Here is a 13,275-nt window from a genome sequence, read left to right on the forward strand (position 1 = left end):
TCAGCATTAGCATCAAATACCTGACCTGAAATTTCCCACTCAGCTCCTTGTTAGAGAACAACAAGTTGTGCAAAAGCACATTAAAACATTGAACAGTTGTACATTCAAAAAGTTTAGAGAAGGTCAAATTAAGTTCACCTGTATAGGACATAGTGCCTTTTAAGGGTCCTTCTGTAATGTCACCCCAAAGCCCAATAATCGCCTTTAGCCGAGTCTTGCGGCCGATCTGAGTGCAGAAGCCTGTTTGTTTGCCAAGTGAGGACGCAGAGACTACAAGACCCACAATCAGCTAAACCAGTCTTGCGTGACGTCACCTCAAATCTGTCATCTGCGCGGCGTGTGCGTGCATGTGTGTGCGTGCGACAACATTGCGGGAGACTTAGTTCCAGGTGCGTTCTCTGCTACAAAGGTCAAATTTCATTCAATGTTGACACGTTGTATGGAACTTGTGGTGTGTGTTTAGCAAGATGGAGAAGTGTCTCGACAAAAGCCAAATAGTGTCCTCTTTGATATTTGGCAGTTGGCACCTTGTGTTAAGAGACAAGAAGAGAACATTTGGGACTCCGCCGCTGTCGTGTTTCGCTGTTCGGTCCGCGCTGACAACAATAACTTGTTAGTCGCTCCGTTGGAGGAAAAGGAAGGAGATGACGACGACGATGACGATGACGATGTCGATGATGGGACTCAGTCAGCTGGCGGCCAGGCAGGAGAAGTGACGGAGCGAACCGACGGCTGTGACCGTGTAACGTGGAAGCTGTCTTGCCGAATCCCGCACAGGATCCCCGCGACGAGGAGGCAAGAATGCCCCGGAGGAAACAATCCAACCCGCAGCCCGTCAAATGTGAGTTCTTGTCCTGTTTTTGCCTTCTTTTTGTGTGTGTCAACTTAGCAAGGCAATTGAAGTTACATTTGGGGGAACTTGTGTCCTGTTGTTATTATTATTATTATTTAAAATGTATATTTTTTAATGTTTGGTATGTGGAACAGGAACAGGTCCGACTGGTCCAACATATTGGTTGACTTTGTTTGCTCTTCCTCTTCTTTGTGTGTCTTATCGCATCCTGACTTCAACGTCTGTCCTTGACACTTCTTCCTGTTTCCACTTCCGTACCTGACCCCCACGCCTTCCCCTCCGCGTTTTTCTTCATCTCTTCCTATTTGTCTTCGGCTGATTCTGCTTACATGTTATCTCTAATGTTTCGACTATTTTTGGCCTAAGCAGGTTGGAATGTTGGCGGAATGTTTCTCTTTGCTGGAAAAGCAACAATGCATCGAAGCTGTTCATTGTCTCACTAAAGTGTTTCCTTCTTTAACTCTTCCTCAGAGGTGTCTTGAGTAGCCCAATATTGTACTAAAGTAAGAGTGCTGTTACTTTAGAATAATATGATCCAAGTAAAGGTAAAACAATTGTCCTCCAAAAGTTTACTTGAGTAAGAAAGTACTCAGTGGGGAAAAAAAAGTACTCAAATACTGAATAAATGGTATTTTTTTTTAAATCAAAGCATAAACTTCAAATAAAAAAAAAAAGTGAATGAGCAAATTCTGATATTGTTGTGTGTGCGTGCGCATGTGTGCCCATGTGTGTCTGTAAGCGAGATTAGCACGTACCCCAAAAGATGCATGTTTTACAGTTACTTGTGACCATAAAGTAGAGCGAATTGGTTTTATGTGGGATGGAATATCAACATTTGGGTAGACCGTGCCAGAGAAATACTAAGATGCATGAAAGCTGTTGTTTTTCATTGTCTGAAATGTAAACGCAGTCGCGCGCCCTTGCCTTCAATGGGAAACGACAACCTTCCCAACATGGCCGCCACGGAGCTGGGTTGACATATCTAGTGATCATATCGCTGCCCGCGAACCCCAATCGAAGACGTTTTGTGTGTGTGTGTGTGTGTGTGTGTGTGTGTTTGGTCATGTGACTGCCTTGTCGTTTGATTGGTCAAACATCACTAGAGGTTCCGTGGTATTGGAGCAAACAGCACCCAATGCGGAAGTTTTGGTCCAAACTGATAGATCGCACATGAAAAAAAAAAGAAGAGAAATAAGCCATAATTGTTGTATGTGCCCTGCGATTGGCTGGCAACCAATTCAGGGTGTACCCCGCCTCCTGCCCGATGATAGCTGGGATAGGCTCCAGCATACCCGCGACCCTTGTAAGGATAAGCGGCGCAGAAAATGGATGGCTGGATGATAAATAAAAGCAACAAGTGTCATGTTGATCATTGTAATGGAGTAAAAATACTGTTTCTTCTTAACATAAATACTCGAGTAAAGGTAAAAAGTATGTTGCATTAAAACTACTCTGACAAGTACAATTTATCCAAAATGCTACTTGAGTAAATGTAACGTAGTAAATGTAGTGCATTCCTACCCACCTCTGCTCTTCCTCCTCTTTTCTTATCACACCGTCACAGATTTCCTCTGTTACGTCCGCTCACACTTCCTGTGTCATGTCATTAAACTCTTTATATCGCGCCAGCAAATGTTATCTCAAAGCACTTTACACATTGAGCAGGTCGAGCTTGCTTAGCTGTGCGACAGTACGTTGAGTAAACATCATTGTTGATGCCGTTAGAGCTGCCTACTAGCCCACAAGGCTAGTGTGCTGAACTCTCAACCAGTGGGGACCGTGGTCATAGGGTCCAGCCCAGTGCTGGTGTGTGTGGGATGACCACCGAAACTCCCTTTAAAAAAAGAAACCTCCAAAAGAACCCAGCCTCTGTGGGGCCATCGTCTGCATCGGCTGGTTGGTTTGAGATGGAGATACAGAGTATAGCTAGAAACAGAAAAGGCGTTGTTTTCTCTGTCTCTAGTCTGATGGACCTTTGCTTGCTCGCTTCCTGAGTCTCGAAATTGGCCCAGTTTTAGGTTCTAACAGAATTCACATGTTTTGTTCCCAGTGGAGTTAGAGGATGGCAGTGTATCGTGCAACCCGGGATGTCTGGTTCTGGACAGTGGCATTCTGCTAAGTGGAGAGTTGGAATTTGACAACTCTGAAATCATGGGTTTGGACGCAGATTCTGGTCAGTTACATGCACACACACACCCACACACACACACACATACACACACATACACATTTACACGTTCTTCAGGCCATACTTTAAAGTGTTCTCCGTGTCACTTGTGACTGTGTTTTCTCTCTGTGTACAAGATGATTCTTCAGGGCTAACAGACACAGCAGTCCCACCATTCCTCTCATGTAAAGGCTGTGGTCAGCTTCTCTGTGACACGCCACTGGGAGAAGGGTTTGATCTTGGTAAGCTCACTTCATCACGTTGCATTTTATCGCCTTTTAGGATATTTCACCATGACGTCACACATACTCCCAGGTGTTAACAGCCCAAGCAATCTCCGATGGCACCAGTAGAAAACACACCTTTGTGCTGCCAGTTACTCTTTCTATCTTCTCTGTACAACTACTTACGACATCCACTCCATTTGTCCTCTTTATCCACAGGTTTGACAGCAGTGGGTCATGATCCTAAGGCAGAACTTTACTGTCTCAACTGTGAAGGTGGTGTCCCGGGTTCTGTCTCAATCGCATCCATACCTGTGGCAGATGACAAGATGGCCGACATTTCCCTTGGTGGTGCATCCGACAGGAAGAAAAGGAGCGAAACTAAAATTGGTGCAACTGGCGACCTTCCTCATAAAATATACTCCTGTTCACTGTGCACCTTCACTTCACGTTACTCGAATCACCTCAAACGGCACATGCACATCCACGACGGCCAGAAACCATACCGCTGCCCCGTATGCCCCTATGCTTCGACCCAGCTGGTCAACCTGCAACGCCATGCACGCACACACACGGGGGAAAAGCCATATCGCTGCCATCAGTGCAACTATGCCTGCAGTTCCCTTGGAAACCTGCGCCGGCACCAGCGCATGCATACACTGGACCGCCGGCCAAGGAGGGACAAGGAGAGTAGAAGAGCCAGTATGAGAAAAGTGAACAGCAAAAGCGGAAAAGGTAGAAAACTGTCAAGTCAACATATTTACTCACGTACTTCAAATTCCTGCTGTCATCTTGTTTGTCGGATTTTGAAATCAGCGTGGTGTTCAGTGGTTAGCACTTCTGCCTCTCAGTTCTGAAGTTTGGGGTTTGAATGCGGGCTCCTTGAAAGTTCTCGTCTATGTTTTGTCCAGGGATTCTGGCTTTCTTCCACATTCTAAAAAAACATGCATGTTAGGTCAATTGAAAACTCTAAATTGTCCTTGGGTATGAATGTGAATGCTTGTTAGTCTATAGGTGCCCTGCGACTGGCCGATGTCCAGTCCAAGGTGTACCCCACCTTTCACCCAAAGTCAGCAGAGATAAGGGCTAGGTCACCTGCCACGACCCTAATGAGCATAAGTGGTATAGAAAAAATAGGAAGTGTAAACGGTTATAGTTGGAAATTCAAAAATTCAGTTCAATGTTGGACTTGTGTATTGTCATGGACCAAGGGCCAAACTTTTTCCATTGAAGCCCACATACAGAAAAATTGAAGGAATTGGGGGGGGGGGGGGGGGGTGGGTACACTTCAACTTGTGCTTAGGAATGAATGAATGTGTTAGGGTGGGTGTTAGTTTTATTTCCAATTTTATATGTGAACCTCAGTGGAAAAAGTTTGGACCATGTTTAGGCAACATGCTAAATACAATTCGATAAGCTGTACATCGACATATGCAAGGCAGGTAAACTTGTTCAGAGATAAGAGTAACTCTCATCTGTTGTTATCGGTAGTATTAGTGTGATTGGTTTGTTTAATTTAAAAAAATGCATGATATCTTGTGAACTTTTTTAAACGGTTTACATTTTTTAAAAATCATGCAATTCTTGTAACATTCAATTTCTGTACCAACTTGAAACACTTGAACTTTTTTTGTAATCTTGGTGGAGGCCAGGTTTAATTTTATTTCTTAGAATATGTAAGGGTTCAATAAAAAACATGCAGTGGACCGCAGATTTTGGATACACCTGGTCAAGGACTTGCAGCTACTGGTATTGGGCACTTGGCGAAGAGAAACAGGAGAAGAACTGTCAACTGGTGGAAGGATGCCACTCAAACATATTGTGAGGTTCTGCTGGGAACTTGTCAGAAAGAGTTCGACTCCCATTCTCCCACTTCCAATACAACTTGGAGGGGGACACTGGGGGCCATATCCCATGACTCCATTGTTGAAGTGACTGACTGTATGTATCTTACAATAATGTATGGTAGCAAACCTGCAGTTGTGTTACATGGATTGTTGCAAGAGTTTTAGAATATCTGACTGTGAAACCCGGAAGGTGTCTGTGATAGTGACTGGATGAGTGAGATGGGGGTGGGGCCAGTGGACGAGAAAGGCAAGAGGAATATTTTATTCTGGAGACGACATCGGCACAGTTTGCAGTTTTCAACCCGGCAACCTAGCAATATTTGAATGTATCCTATCGCTACCTTGCGTCTGCCAAAAGAAACGCCCACACCTCACTAAACTTCGACAACAATATAGAACGAGTAAGAGGCCGGTTCATCACGCTCGCCTGGCCGCCTCTGCTTGCATCTCGGTCGGCTTTGGCCGCGTCAATGGCCCTCTGGAATTGGCCTGGAGGAAGGGACCGCTGTGTCCTGCTCGCCTGCAGCCACCTTCGAGTGCACCTCTGGGTCGGCCGCAAGCTAGCAGTGTTACATGAAATTGTGTAACCAGAGGTTACTTACCTGACGACTCGGTGAGAATGGTGATGTGACGTATACAATGGCTTTTCAAGCCCAGCCATCCGCGTGTAGGACACACCACTGTTATGTATCTTTACCCTTGATTTGAAGAAGAGAGCCAGTTCCTTTTTAACTTTTGTTGCTGTTATTGTTAAATAATCCGGCCAAGAAACTATACCGTATTTTCACGACCATAAGGCGCACCGTGTTAAAAGGCGCAGTCTCAGTTACGGGGTCTATTTCTGTATTTAACACATACATAACGCACCGTATTATAAAACATACGCTAGCTTAAAACATACGGTAGCATGCATGCACGCTAAAACAATGTTTTTAAAGAGGCAGCGGGAGCAAAACTCAGTTCGGTTGTACTTTATTGAAGTATGTAACAATGTACTCACGTTATTTTTTGATCAATCCTCATCCACAAATCCACAAATCCATCCTCAATTTCAATTTCTGTACCCGAAATGAACAGCTGGGCAAGTTCTCCATCAAACACGCCAGGTTCCCTCTCGTCATTGTCTGAGTCAGTCTCGTTGCCGTGCGGCTCCTCAGAAATGTTGCCAGCTTTTACGAAAGCTCGAACAACAGTGCAAGCAGACACGTTCGCCCAAGCATCCACAATCCATTCAAAAATTGTGGCGTAACTTGCCCGGCACTGCCTCCTAGTCTTAGTAAAGCTGTGTTCGCCATCTGTCATCCATCGCTCCCACGCCGCTCGCACCTTCACCTTGAACGCCCTGTTTACACCAATGTCCAGCGGTTGGAGTTCTTCGTCAAGTCTCCCGGAATGATGGCAAGCTCCGAGTTATTGCATTCAGTCGAATGGTGACTGTAGAGACGCTTCTCCCGGCTGTTCTTCCTCATTAATCCATTGCTCGAGTTGGTCTTCCAACTCGGGCCACCTCGCCTTGTTTCTGCGGAAACTCACCTTTGTCTTCTTGACTTGCCGAAGCTTGTTTTCCTGCTTCGTCCACTTGCGAACCATGGATTTGTTGATCTTGAATTCTCTTGCGGCTGCTCGATTCCCATGTTCCTCCGCGTAACTGATAGCTTGGATGTGCTTGGTAAGGGTGTCTCTTCTTAAGTGCCATTTTCGGGGGTCCTTAGCCAAACCAATGTTGTTTTGCACAATGCACACCCCGGCACTATATACCTACTGGAGGCGTGCCTTTAGCGTCCTCCTTCACGTGCACCCTTCCCCCTTCAACGTCCGCATGCTGTCCTCAGTCACGTCCGCCTTTATATAAGCAGCCTGTCGGCAGGAAATGCTCCCCGTCAGTCAAGCGGAGCGCTCATCAAAGTCACACAACAACATTTACAGATTTTGGAACTCTGTGCACACACAAGGCGCGCCGCATTATAAGGCGCCCCATCCATTTTGGATAAAATGTAAGACTTTTAAGTGGGCCTTATGGTCGTGAAAAAATACGGTAATAGTCTACATTTACGAGGAGCTGTATGTGTTCCCGCAAGCCTCCTTGTGTGCGGTGGCTGTGTGCAAATTATTGACGGACTATTCAGTCACTGCTTCTGTCTCTACACTCTCTGATTGACTCGTTCTGTCCCGCCATAACACGTTTTTGCACAACCCATCACACTGACATTGCTCCTTGGGTTCTTGCAGGTGAGTGGTGTGCAACAAGAGTATAAATACAGCGGTAAATTCATTTGAAGAGTGTTAATTGAATTTCCCTTTAGGGGTTAAGAGTTTTAAAACAAAATAAATAAATAAAAAGCTGTTGAGTTCCACATCTCTTCTTCCTCCACCTGCCGTTCTAGCTGTCTCGGACCTGACGCTACGAGTTACTCAGGAGTCTGCTTACCTGCAGGCACAGGGCAAGCTGAGCTCCGCCTCAGGCCCTGTCCTGCTCTTTCCACTGTGCTGCCGGCTTTGTGGCCTCACCCTGGAGGGCATCAACATGGAGGACATCAAGGATAGTGGTAGACAGGTGTGTTAAAATATATATCTTTGCTTCATTTGAGAAAATCTTTCGTAAAAGGCGTGTGGTCGCCACAGCAACAGATGTGGAAATAGTAGTAGTAGAAGTAAATATAGACTCAGAAATGTACTTACTCTAAGTATAAAAGTAAAGAATTTTTACTCTCAATTATCCCATAGCTTTGCTTAGGTTGAGAACAAACAAACAAATACTAAATTAGCAAACGATAACTATTTAATAAAATTGTCAAAAAGTAATCTGAGAAATAATTACTCAACTAAAGTTACTTGGGGGGAAAAAAATACTTAAGTACAGTATTTAAATATTTGGACTTGGTTCCTTCCCACTGCTGCATAGGGACAACAGTCTTTTTTAAGCTTGTTTTGTTTTTAGGTGTGCCATCGCTGCTCGTTGGACGCACTGGTCAAAGATGGTGTCGATTGTCCCAGAAGTACATTTGGACCTATGGAGTCACACAAGCGTGGGAGCCAGCTGTACCGCTGCCCTCTGTCCCCATTTCTGTCCCATTACCCCAACCATCTGGCACACCACACTCACATCCACATCCACTCTGAGGAGAAACCTCACCGCTGTCCACAGTGCCCCTACACATCCTCCCACATGGACAACCTCAAACGGCACCTGCGTGTGCACACGGGCGAGAAGCCATACCAGTGCCCGTCGTGCAGCTACGCGTGTGGCAACCTCGCCAACCTGCGCCGACACGAGCGCATCCATTCGGGCGCCAAGCCGTTCCACTGTGATATTTGTGGCTACTCGTGCAACCAGAGCATGAACTTGAAGAGACACATGCTGCGACACACTGGCGAAAAGCCTTATGCCTGCAGTGAGTGTGACTACACCACGGGACACTTGGACAACTACAAACGCCATCAGAGGAAACACGGACATGGCATGGACAACTGGGATCAGTCAGCGTGCCAACATGGCCTCAGCTGGGCCAAACAACCTCAGGAGAACCAGGGACACAGTTAGTCTGCTTGGGCGTGTCTGTGTGTGTGCTTTCCAGGGATGGCAACTTTGCCTCTTTTGACCTTTTGTGACTTGACAAAAACTAAAAAGACTTGAGACTCACTTTGGACTTGGGAGTTAAAGACTCGAGACATGATGAGGTGTTACACATACAGTTGTGTTAAAAAATAATGGCAACATTACTGACCAGATAAATCTGTTTTAGGTAGAAATTTTGTTACTACACGACAAATAATTTGACAGTAGGTGTAGTAGAATCATAGAAAACCAACAGACCCAACATTCACGAAATGAATCCTATTGAGTAACATTTATTTATTTAACCTTTATTTATCCAGGGAAAGGCAGTTGAGAACAGATTCTCAATTGCAATGAGTAAAACAAAACAAAATAAGAACAAATACACAACAGATTGTACAATGTGATGTAGTTACATAATATATTACATCACATTACATCATAATAAATGGATCTGAACATGCTAAAAACTGGTGCTGCGATCATGTACACTTGTACAGCATCCCTTACTAAACATTTAAACAGTGGTATTGGGATGAATGGTGAGTTTTATTATTTGTTGCCGAGTGTCATTTGGGGCAGAAAATTGAAAAGATCCACCAAATGTAGTGCGGACTTTGGGAACGAAGAGATTAATATAATTGTAGGAATGGAGAGTGCGGGTGGTCGTCTGCATGATGAGCTCGATGAGATGAAGATGAGGTTTCTTGTGTGTTATATAATTAAAGATGGGCCTTTGAATTTGTGTGAGGCGTCAGGGCCAATTAACCAGGCAGTAAAGTTTAATTGAATAATTAATTGAAAGGGCTGTGTTCAAAATCATCCTGGGCTCAAAACACTTCTCAGAAACGATGTGCAGAGGATAAAGCAAAGCTTTAAGCCACTGAGATGCTGCAACGGAGTTAATTGATGCACCGTTGGTTACCGTGATGATAAATGACAGTCCAAGACAAACTAGCCAGTTGAACACGCACATCCTCTTAATACATCTGTCGTTGATCATTAAACAATAAGTTTCGTATAACTTGTTTCCTACTTCCGGTTGGAACTGCTGCCGAGGCAAAGAAAGCTTCCTTCTTAAAAATTGACCGCAATTAACCAATGACACTTAATACACTGTGTAACATTATATATACACATTATGGTCCTACATAGTGGTTTTGTAACTTAATTAGTTATTAAAAGGAATGCTAAATCCAAACGATTTTTATATTTCTCCAGTAAATATTTGAGGTTGTAAAGAAAATGCAGACACTGCTATTTTTTTAAAAGCCCAGAATTCATTTTTCTTTCTTTTCTGTGAAGTAATAAATGTATACATTTTTGTTTGTTTTCATTGAGAATATAACGTGCAGTATTCTCAATGTATTGAAAAGAGAGACTATTAAAGTATAAGGATTGTGAGCTCATGTTTTAAAACACTGCTATTGTTTTACACACAACTGTACATACAGGTGAGATAAATTGGCCAATAATATTTTCTAACCTCATCATCATCTGACCCTACTGGTCTTCTGTCTTTATAAAAACCAAATACTGCATTCCTTGACTTATCACAGTGACATGACGTGACTACTTGTGATGTGACTTGCCCAAGGCATAATGGCTGATGACTTGATCTCACCATCTCAGGTAACCGCTAAATTCAGGCGCCAACCTACTTACAGGCAGGACTGTGAAGCTGATCTCAACCTAATCTGGTTACACTGGGTTACAGAAAAAAAAATTTCAGGACAATTTTGCATCGCTGAATCTGAACCCAACATCACTTTCTCTTGTTCAGGTCAGCTTTTTATGCAAAGTTGTTCAATGTATCGATCAAATGTTACAAACTTTGCTTACTAAATTTAATAGTAGACATTGATAAAAGTAGTACCTGTAAATTGAAGGTTACGTCGTCATTGTTCAAAATTCAGGGCACGAACCCCAGTTTATTGGAACCTCTAAAGTGAAAATACCTGTTCATCTAAACAAAACATGTAGCTGTAGTTCAAAAGGTTGACCTGATATATATCACATAAAGTTTGCTCAAAAACTCTGTGATATTTGCATTCAGCACATCAAAACTGTCCTAAAACAGCTAAAATCATAGACAATAAATTTGTTGTTGACCAGTATTATCAATGCCTACCAATTTAGTGTTATGGGCCACCGTCATGTTGATCGTATCTGTTATGAATTTTGCAGCATTCATGTCGGAATCATTGCTCACCTATGTTACATGCTGATGTCATTTTCTAAATAAAAAAAAAGTTATTTTATTATGAATAGAATAATACAAACAAATATTAATAAACATTCTAAGCTGAACTTTGTGTTTTGCTTTGATGAACACTTGCTATCTTTTGAATTAAAAAATGACTTCCTCTTTTACCCTCTGAGCCGGAAACAGCTGCTTCTCTGGCTGTATGCGGAGAAAAGGACTCAGCCATGGATGTCCCCTACAAACGCCCACATCACATCATCAGCTAAGACGCCAATGTGACCACAAACAAATGCTGATGGGTGGAGTTGCCATGTTGCAACTGACAGCTACACATTGCCACTCAAGCCAGGACCAGACCAAGCGTGCAGAGTGGCACTGACAGCTTGAACTCATGGGTCAGGTAAACACTAAACCTAATGCTTTTTCTTCTGCAGACCTCACCTTTGAGGCTCTTTTTCCTGCAGTCTCTGCAGAAACATTACCCACCCAAGCCGTTCCCTGGAGACATCGTGGAGTATCCGAGGAACAAATACTTCTCCCACTTTGCCATCTACTATGGGGAGAAGGATGGCGTTCGCTACGTGGCTCACCTGACATCCCGAGGTATGGTGGATACTAAAGATTTACACACCTGTGTTCAAATGCCAGTTTTTTAAATATATATATATATATATATATATATATATATAAAATAATAAAAAGATAAACCCCCCTTTCTATATGTGATTAGGAGATTTTGTTATGGTCCAGTGAAACCAACATTGAACTTTTTGGCCATAAAAAGGTACGTTTGGTGAAAACATAACATCTCTCATTCTCAAAAGAACACCATACCTACAGTGAAGCATTGTAGTGGCAGCATCATGCTTTGAGGCTGTTTTCCTTCACCTGGGGAAGGCCAGACAAGGTGGAGGGAATTATTAACAGTTCAAAAATAACAATGAGTGTTAGCACAAAGCTGCCTGGCCCTGTCTCCACTCACCTTGCAAATGCAAGCTCATGCTCGGCAGCCACAAATCAATTCCAAGAACTCTTGGTGTGATTATTGACACAGACCTGATGTTTTAAGAACAACTTAAAGCTGTGAACAAGTCTTCTATTACCACCTGAAGAACATCTGAAGTCTCAAAGATGATCTGTCCAAACAAAACACAGAAAATCTGTTTCGCGCCTTCATTTTTAGTAGGTTGGACTATAACAGAACTGGGGCTTAGGCAAGGTGGAAGGAACTATGAACAGTTTGAAATAGCACTCATTGTTCACGCAAAACCTTTAAGCTTTTGCTAGAATGCCCAAAAATGCCAGGAAAAGCCTATTAGATCATCTGAAATTTATTTTAACATGAGTCTGTATGTGATTTGTTAATTCTGAACAAAGCCACATCGATAAGTGGGTGATGTGCACACTTGTGCAACCACATGAATTGTTTATTTATTTTTTGTTATGTCCCCGCTTAAAAACAAAAAAAACATTTCCATTGAGTTGTACGGATTATAGTTCACATTAATGGTGGAAGAAGTTTTGAAACGATTTATCTTGGTCTCCTTTTATATCACAAAAATCTGGCATTTGAACAAGCTTGGGTGGACTTTTATATCCACTGTACATTTTTCTTTGTTTTTTTTTTTTTTTTATTTCAAGTAACTCTTCTTCCCAGATTCAGACTCCAAACTCCCACTCTTTGGCCGGGCCCTGAGATCGGAAGTCAAATTGGATCCGCTTGAGCTGCTGGGGAAAAAGTACAAGGTGATATACAATGTTGTTCATGAGTGGGGGTTAACTATGCAAATGAGAAAAATCTTCTTGCTGTTTAGGTGAACAACATGCTTGATGACTGCTTCCCAGCCAGAGATTACCACAGTATTGTGAAACAGTCCATTGACGACATGATCGGACAGGAAGTGACCTTTGACATTTTGTTCCACAACAGTGAGCACCAGGCGACACTCTTTAGATACGGAGTCAAGAAGTCACAGCAGGTAAAAGCTCTCAATACTTCCATTTTTTTCAATAAAACGTGTTTTAGGCTGTTCCATGACGCTATAAAATAACAGTGGCGTGTTGCAGATTGAAAAAATCTACGAGCACATCATGCCTGCATGGGAGAAGCTCCTTGAGGAGAAGAAGCTGTGAAGGTGCTTCAGATGTATTTCTCAATCTCAACTATATTGACCAGATTAAGATTTACATAAACTTGTAACAATATTACACGATCAAGTCATTTTCTTTCTTTCACTGAATCATCTAGATTGCTCCCTTTTTAAGAAAATTGTTCAAATAATGATATTCAAAAACTGTTTTTTGTCAAATAAAAAATATTTTGCGTGTGAACGTTGAAAGATTTTGTTTTTTCTCGTGCTTTTAAACGTTTGACTTTTTTTATGGCAGCGTGATTCATTCTGACGTAGAGGATCTTTTCATC

The 13,275-nt window shown here is 42.9% G+C and overlaps 2 protein-coding genes across 3 annotated transcripts; both read left to right on the forward strand.

Annotated features, from left to right (window-relative positions):
• The first annotated feature begins 273 nt into the window (after window positions 1-273).
• Window positions 274-10,051, forward strand: LOC133480859 (zinc finger protein 513-like). The gene is made up of 7 exons (XM_061779535.1): window positions 274-389; window positions 521-841; window positions 2,904-3,026; window positions 3,158-3,262; window positions 3,464-3,979; window positions 7,476-7,645; window positions 8,030-10,051. The coding sequence occupies exons 2-7, from the start codon at window positions 802-804 to the stop codon at window positions 8,630-8,632; spliced, it is 1,557 nt and encodes a 518-aa protein (XP_061635519.1). The 5' UTR covers window positions 274-389; window positions 521-801; the 3' UTR covers window positions 8,633-10,051.
• A 1,040-nt stretch (window positions 10,052-11,091) lies between these two features.
• Window positions 11,092-13,184, forward strand: plaat1l (phospholipase A and acyltransferase 1-like). 2 transcript variants are annotated; one of them, XM_061779569.1, is made up of 5 exons: window positions 11,092-11,253; window positions 11,318-11,456; window positions 12,511-12,599; window positions 12,668-12,832; window positions 12,921-13,184. In XM_061779569.1, the coding sequence occupies exons 1-5, from the start codon at window positions 11,245-11,247 to the stop codon at window positions 12,984-12,986; spliced, it is 468 nt and encodes a 155-aa protein (XP_061635553.1). In that variant the 5' UTR covers window positions 11,092-11,244; the 3' UTR covers window positions 12,987-13,184. The 2 variants fall into 2 exon arrangements, with proteins under 2 accessions (XP_061635553.1, XP_061635544.1); XM_061779560.1 differs by lacking the exon at window positions 11,092-11,253 and having other exon boundaries at window positions 11,260-11,456.
• Window positions 13,185-13,275: the final 91 nt, after the last annotated feature.

Source organism: Phyllopteryx taeniolatus, chromosome 1 (assembly GCF_024500385.1).
Source record: "Phyllopteryx taeniolatus isolate TA_2022b chromosome 1, UOR_Ptae_1.2, whole genome shotgun sequence".
NCBI classification, from domain to species: domain Eukaryota; kingdom Metazoa; phylum Chordata; class Actinopteri; order Syngnathiformes; family Syngnathidae; genus Phyllopteryx; species Phyllopteryx taeniolatus.